The 7,350-nt window shown below is 64.0% G+C and overlaps 1 protein-coding gene across 1 annotated transcript; it reads left to right on the forward strand.

The window, feature by feature from the left end:
• Positions 1-5,727, forward strand: ELF3 (E74 like ETS transcription factor 3). The gene is made up of 9 exons (XM_006078463.4): positions 1-162; positions 516-686; positions 917-1,138; positions 1,235-1,330; positions 1,421-1,540; positions 1,685-1,774; positions 1,905-2,021; positions 4,320-4,515; positions 5,015-5,727. Exons 2-9 carry the CDS (start codon positions 524-526, stop codon positions 5,127-5,129), a joined length of 1,119 nt encoding a protein of 372 aa, XP_006078525.1. The 5' UTR covers positions 1-162; positions 516-523; the 3' UTR covers positions 5,130-5,727.
• The last annotated feature ends 1,623 nt before the right edge of the window (positions 5,728-7,350 follow it).

The raw sequence follows: 7,350 nt of genomic DNA on the forward strand, positions 1-7,350 counted from the left end.
GCTCCTATAAAGGCCCGGGTGCGGGCGGAGCTCCAACGCCCCTACTGAGCACGCTGGGAGCGCGGCCGGAGCCTCGGTTACCTGGCTACCTGGCGGGCCCCTTCCCCTGGATTTCCTCCTCCGGCAGCCCCTAGCCTGCCTGCCACACCCTCAGCTGCCACGGTAGGACCCCCGCCTGGCCCAGGGGATGGGGAGAGGCTGGTGGAGCTCGATTCTGAACCTGTGCAAGCGGGAATGCCGGGCTGTGTCCTGACGGCAAGGGAAGGACGGAGTGGCCGTGATGGCCGGTCCCACCCGCGGACCCCGGTGGGCAGAGCAGGGAGCCCAGCCTGGTGCCCTGCTCACCACACACTCTCACCCCGCTCTGAGACCTTGGAGCCTCTCTGGAGGAGAGCTTGTCCCAAGACAGGCTGACCTTCCCGCCCTTGGGGCTCTAACTGCCCCAGGCCTGGTGGGAGCAGGATTGCCCGCGGGTGAGGCAGGGTGTGGGCCTCACCAGCCTCCCCCCTTCCCAGGGAGCCCCATGGCTGCGACCTGTGAGATCAGCAACGTTTTCAGCAACTACTTCAGCACCATGTACAGCTCAGACGACCCCACTCTTGCCTCTGTGCCCCCTGCGCCCACCTTTGGGGCCGATGACCTGGTGCTGGCCCTGGGCAGCCCGCAGATGGCCCTAGAGGGCACAGGTGGGTCTCAGGAAGGGCTGGGCATTTGGGGCGAGAGCCTGGGACAGGGAAGGATCAGGCAGGGGGCGGGCTGGGGTGTTGGGGCTTGGGGGTACCTGCCTGGGGGCATGCTAGCCGGGGTGCCATGAGCACCACCACCTGCCCCCTTCCTGGTCGGAGGAGGGGGGACCCTGGGAATCCCCAGCGGGCACCAGAGGGAGCTGACCCTTGACTGTGCCGGACCCTTGCAGAGAAGGCCAGCTGGCTAGGGGAGCAACCCCAGCTGTGGTCCAAGGCTCAGGTCCTGGACTGGGTCAGCTACCAGGCGGAGAAGCACAGGTGCGACCCCGGCACCATCGACCTCTCACGCTGCGAGCTGGATGGGGCGGCCCTGTGCCGCTGCGCGCCCGAGGAGCTGCGCCTGCTGTTCGGGCCCCTGGGGGACCAGCTCTACTCACAGCTGTGGGACCTCAGTGAGTGCCCCCACCCTGGCAGGGGGGCTGGTTGCCCCGGGCAGGGAGGCGAGCGGAGCTGAGCCGACTCTCTGAGCCCTGACCCCTCATCCTCAGCTTCCAGCTTCCCTGACGAGCTCAGCTGGATCATGGAGCTTCTGGAGAAGGACAGCCTGGCCCTCCAGGAGCCTCTCGGGGAGCAAGGCCCCTTCGGTGAGAGCCCTTCCTCCATCCTTCCCCAGCCTGACGGCCCCCAGCTGGGAGAGCCAGGGCCCCCTCTGACCGCTCACCTCTGCCCCCCAGACCAGGGAAGCCCCTTTGCCCAGGAGATGCTCGAGGACTGCAGGCAGGCCAGCCCCACCTACCCAGGCAGCTTCGGCGCACGGGCACCCTCCCCGGGCAGCTCCGACGTCTCCACCGCAGGTGAGCCCTCCCTCGGGCCTCTGCTCTCCCGGATGTCCTGAGCCCTGGTCTCCACGGGCCACCAACGCCCAGGCTTTCTGAGAGGACGGGCCCTGGCTGGGCAGTGCTCGGGCTGCTAGGGGCTCACTCTCGCCCGCCCCCCAGGGACTGGCGCGTCTCAGAGCCCCCACGCCTCGGACTCTGGTGGAAGTGACGTGGACTTGGATGCCCCGGATAGCAAGCTCTTTCCCGGGGGTGAGCAGAGGGGGCCTCCTGGCCCCCGAGGGTGCCCCCCTCCCCTGCTCTCCTCTAGGGTTTCCTGGAGGGAGGCTGCTCCCCAGCCCCCAGCCCTCCCACTCCTGACCTTCCGCCCCACCCCTGCCAGACGGCTTTCCTGACTACAAGAAGGGGGAGCTTAAGCACGGGAAGCGGAAAAGGGGCCGGCCCCGAAAGCTGAGCAAAGAGTCCCGAGAGTGTCTGGAAGGCAAGAAGAGCAAGCACGGTGAGTGGGCACCCAAGGGTTGGGGGGCCACATCGTGGGGGCCCCTGGGCTTGGGGCGAGGTGAGGCCGGCTGGACCTCTCTCCTCCTGATCGCGGCCCTCCACGTGCTCAGGCCACGGGCCCAGCATGCAAGTGGGTCACACCCTAATGGCCAGGCCTGGCTAGGGGGTCCTGTGTGCGGGCAGCGACGGCTACAGGAGGAAGGCCTCGGGCTGGACTCCAACCTTCCTGCCCGAGGGACACGCTGCTGGCGGTGCCGGCAGGCTCAAGCATGGACAGAGGCTTGGCCGCTGGAGGCCCCACCCCCTGAGGGCTCTGCAGGGGTGGTCCTTTTGCACCAAGCTCCTCCCTGCTGGTCTCAGGCCATCAATGGGCTCCTGCCCCTGGAGCTACCAGGAGGGTCCCACAGCTCGTTCCCCTCCACACACAGGGGGCCTGTTTGCTTCTAGGGTTATTCTTTCAAGAAGCTGCCCCTCGTCCCCCAGGCAGGGGCCAGCTCCGTCCCCTTCCTGCTGAGCTCTCACCACCCACTGGTGTATTTACTTTTTTATCATTACTCCTCCAAACTGTGAGCTCCTTAAAGTGGTGCCACTGTGTCTCAACGGCTCTCGTATCCCAGCTAGATGTTGATCAGTCTTTGAGCAGGTTAAACCTCTGTGCCATGTGACACATGGTCCTCCTGGAGCTCCCCTGGCTGTCTAGTGGGGTAGGCAAGGAGGGCGGCAGCCATCAGTAGACAGTGTTGGGCCAGGCGGGGAGGCAGCCATCAGTAGATCTTGTGCTGGGCCAGGCACAGAGGCAACCATCAGTAGACAGTGTTGGACCAGGTTGGGAGGCAGCCATCAGTAGACAGTGTTGGGCCAGGCGGGGAGGCAGCCATCAGTAGACAGTGTTGGGCCAGGCGGGGAGGTAGCCATCAGTAGACAGTGTTGGGCCAGGCCGGGAGGCAGCCATCAGTAGACAGTGTTGGGCCAGGCCGGGAGGCAACCATCAGTAGACAGTGTTGGGCCAGGCGGGGAGGCAGCCATCAGTAGACAGTGTTGGGCCAGGCGGGGAGGCAGCCATCAGTAGACAGTGTTGGGCCAGGCGGGGAGGCAGCCATCAGTAGACAGTGTTGGGCCAGGCGGGGAGGCAGCTATCAGTAGACAGTGTTGAGCCAGATGGGGAGGCAGCCATCAGTAGATCTTGTGCTGGGCCAGGCCCAGAGGCAACCATCAGTAGACAGTGTTGGGCCAGGCAGAGAGGCAACCATCAGTAGACAGTGTTGGGCCAGGTGGGGAGGCAGCCATCAGTAGACAGTGTTGGGCCAGGCCGGGAGGCAACCATCAGTAGACAGTGTTGGGCCAGGAGGGGAGGCAGCCATCAGTAGACAGTGTTGGGCCAGGCGGGGAGGCAGCCATCAGTAGACAGTGTTGGGCCAGATGGGGAGGCAGCCATCAGTAGACAGTGTTGGGCCAGATGGGGAGGCAGCCATCAGTAGACAGTGTTGGGCCAGGCGGGGAGGCAGCCATCAGTAGACAGTGTTGGGCCAGGCGGGGAGGCAGCCATCAGTAGACAGTGTTGGGCCAGGCGGGGAGGCAGCCATCAGTAGACAGTGTTGGGCCAGGCGGGGAGGCAGCTATCAGTAGACAGTGTTGAGCCAGATGGGGAGGCAGCCATCAGTAGATCTTGTGCTGGGCCAGGCCCAGAGGCAACCATCAGTAGACAGTGTTGGGCCAGGCAGAGAGGCAACCATCAGTAGACAGTGTTGGGCCAGGTGGGGAGGCAGCCATCAGTAGACAGTGTTGGGCCAGGCCGGGAGGCAACCATCAGTAGACAGTGTTGGGCCAGGAGGGGAGGCAGCCATCAGTAGACAGTGTTGGGCCAGGCGGGGAGGCAGCCATCAGTAGACAGTGTTGGGCCAGATGGGGAGGCAGCCATCAGTAGACAGTGTTGGGCCAGATGGGGAGGCAGCCATCAGTAGACAGTGTTGGGCCAGGCCAGGAGGCAACCATCAGTAGACAGTGTTGGGCCAGGCAGGGAGGCAGCCATCAGTAGACAGTGTTGGGCCAGATGGGGAGGCAGCCATCAGTAGACAGTGTTGGGCCAGGCGGGGAGGCAGCCATCAGTAGACAGTGTTGGGCCAGGCGGGGAGGCAGCCATCAGTAGACAGTGTTGGGCCAGGCGGGGAGGCAGCCATCAGTAGACAGTGTTGGGCCAGGCTGGGGACAGCCATCAGTAGACCATGTGCTGGGCCAGGCGGCAGCTGGGGGAGCCACAGGTGCCTGGGCCGCTGACTGATGGAGCTTGGCCTTGTAGCCCCCAGAGGCACCCACCTGTGGGAATTCATCCGTGACATCCTCATCCACCCGGAGCTCAACGAGGGCCTCATGAAGTGGGAGAACCGGCAAGAGGGTGTCTTCAAGTTCCTGCGCTCAGAGGCTGTGGCCCAGCTGTGGGGCCAGAAGAAGAAGAACAGCAGCATGACCTATGAGAAGCTGAGCAGGGCCATGAGGTGGGCAGCTGCGTGTGCCGTCAGGGTCCCACCCCTCAGGCCTGCGTGAGTCCCCTGCGGCGAGGAATCGCAGGGCCTGCCCCTCATGTGGACGAGCGATGGCCTGGGATGCAGCTGACTGGCCTGCAGCACATACTGAACTTGATCTCACGGGCATTTCTATCATCTGTAAGGCTTGTCCCGTGAAAGGCACTTGGTGGTGAACAGGGCATTAGCCATGGCCCACACCACTGAAGTAAGTAAGCTGCTTGTCTCTGGACCTGTTTCCTCCCAGACCCTCGCAAAGGTTTCCTCCAGCCCCCAGACCACACTGCTCCATGCAGAGTCCCGGGGAGGGTCAGGTGCCCCCAACAGAGCCGGGTGAGGGAGCGAAGGCTCCTCCTGTGCGGGATGTGGTTCAGACCCATTTCCCCTGGGCCAGAGCCCAGTGGGCAGGTCACCTGAGGACTCTGGGCAGGTCAGCCTCTGCCCGGCACCTCTGACCACCTGTCCCCCTCAGGTACTACTACAAGCGGGAGATCCTTGAGCGGGTGGACGGCCGGAGACTTGTCTACAAGTTCGGCAGGAACTCCAGCGGCTGGAAGGAGGAGGAGGTGGTGGGACACAGGAACTGAGGGCCGGACCAACCCTGCAACCATGCTCAACGTGAAGTGCAGCCCCTGGGAGGACCGCCTGGCCGTCAGGGCGCGCAGCCTGTGCCGTGGAGAGCAGCTGAGGCCCTGGGTCCCATCAGCGTCATCCTGGCCTCTGGGGCCGGTGGCCTCTGCGGTGTGCCCTCCTTTTGGAATTACAAGCCTGGAGTGTGAGGTCGCTGTGCACTGGCCGTCGCTGCACGTGCAGCCCCTTCTGTCTGGTCGGACCTCATCGGACCCCAGCTGGGGACGCCTGCCTCCTGCAGAGGTTGGATGGGCCCAGGAGACTGCGGGCCCTGGGGCTTGAGAGGGGGGCCCCCTCTCTCTGGACTGGCTTCCACCTCCCCGCTTGGACTCCGCGGGCAGGGGTCAGAGCACTCCCTAATTTATGTGCTATAAATACGGACATGTACATAGAAATCTATTTTTTTCTAAGACGTTCCCTTCCCACGCCTCCCACACCGGGAGCTGGTGCCACACTGGCTGCTCGGGGCCTCACGGGGCCGGTGAGGATGGGGCTTCTGCTCCCTCCCCGCGCAAAGGGGAGGCTCCAATAAAGTGCCTTCTGGACTTTTTCTAACCTTTGTCTTAGCGACCTGTGCACTAAACTCTGCAGCTCTAGCCTGGATGCAGGCAGCAGGGTTGGGAAAGGGGACCAGGGCAGGGCTCTGCTGGCTGGAGGGTGAAGGCGGGGCAGATCCTGGGGTGGACTCCATGTCCCAGAGCTGAGGCTCGAGGGCACAGGCCTGCCGGCTGAGGCTGGCATCGGGTGAGGCCGTCCTGCAGACAAGGCGCCGGCCGGGTGACCTGAGCTGAACCAGGCCTCTGCTGCCTGCTTCCCACGTTGGGCCAGCGCGCACTGCATCTGCTGAGGAGTCGGGGGTGCATGTCCGGCCTCGTGGAGTAGATGTCATGCCTTCCAGCTGAGTCGACGGCAGGCTGAGTAACCGTCAGATAAATCTGAGCTTTTGTTTTCAGACGTAGAATCAGTTATGAGCTCGTAGAGGGGAAAACAAAGCAAGAAGAGCGCTTGAGACCCCCTCCCCAGGAGGCATGGACCCTGTGACCCCCTCCCCAGGAGGCACGGCCCCTGTGACCCCCTCCCCAGGAGGCACGGCCCCTGTGACCCCCTCCCCAGGAGGCACGGCCCCTGTGACCCCCTCCCCAGGAGGCACTGCCCTGTGACCCCCTCCCCAGGAGGCACTGCCCTGTGACCCCCTCCCCAGGAGGCACTGCCCTGTGACCCCCTCCCCAGGAGGCACTGCCCTGTGACCCCCTCCGCAGGAGGGAGACTGCTCCACGGCCCCAGGGACTCGGCCATGGTCATGGGGAGAGATGCTGGCTCCCAGCGGCTTCTCCAGGGTCGGGGCAGCGGATTCCAGACGGTGCAGCTCCGTGTGCACAGGATGACGCATCTGGGCTCTGAGGGGCCATCCTGGGCGTCCTCCTGAAGTTTCCCCGTGGGCCAATGATTTCCCGTCAGCACTTTAGAAGGCCACTTGTGGGTCTGAAATGCTCTTTAGTTGTCAGAAATATCAGATTAGTCACTAAGGGAATGTGGGTAAGGAAGGGATCAGAGGAAAACAGATGTGTGTGCATGCATCTACTCGTGTGAGTATGTACATGTGTGTGCGTGTGTGTACATGTGCGTGCACACGTGTTGGGGAGGGCTCATTCACCTTGGAGGACAGGACCTGGGAGAGGAGGGTGGGGAAGTGGTCGGGAGCGGATGGAGCCATGGGAGAAGCTAGAATCCTCTGGAGTCCTTTGGGTAGAGGTGTCCCTTCTGAAGGGGGTCCGTGGCCAGGGCGGGCGGGGATTTAGCCTCCAGCTGCCCTGCTTCAGTGTGTCTGCTGTCCGCTGGGGTCCCGGCCCAACAATCACCTCATTTCTTGAAAATGGCTGCGCTAGGCACTGTGCTAAGCTCTCCAGCCACGTTATCGGGGTCCTCACGCCCCAGAGGAGCTGCCTGGCTGCCTGCGTCCATTCTGAGGATGGGCCCCGGGCGCCCAGGACCCCCGCCCCCCAGAGGCACAGGTGAGGGTCTGCTGGGCAGGAGCGCCGGGCCCGCCCTTCCTCCTGTGCCAAAGGGCCGAGGCAGCTGCGCCCACAGTGCGCCGACCTTTGTCCTGCTGTTTGCAGTTTATGGGGCGCTTTCCTCCTCCTTTATCTGCTCTGAGCCGCCCTACAGCCTTCAGAGGGG

Source organism: Bubalus bubalis, chromosome 5 (genome assembly GCF_019923935.1).
Source record: "Bubalus bubalis isolate 160015118507 breed Murrah chromosome 5, NDDB_SH_1, whole genome shotgun sequence".
NCBI classification, from domain to species: domain Eukaryota; kingdom Metazoa; phylum Chordata; class Mammalia; order Artiodactyla; family Bovidae; genus Bubalus; species Bubalus bubalis.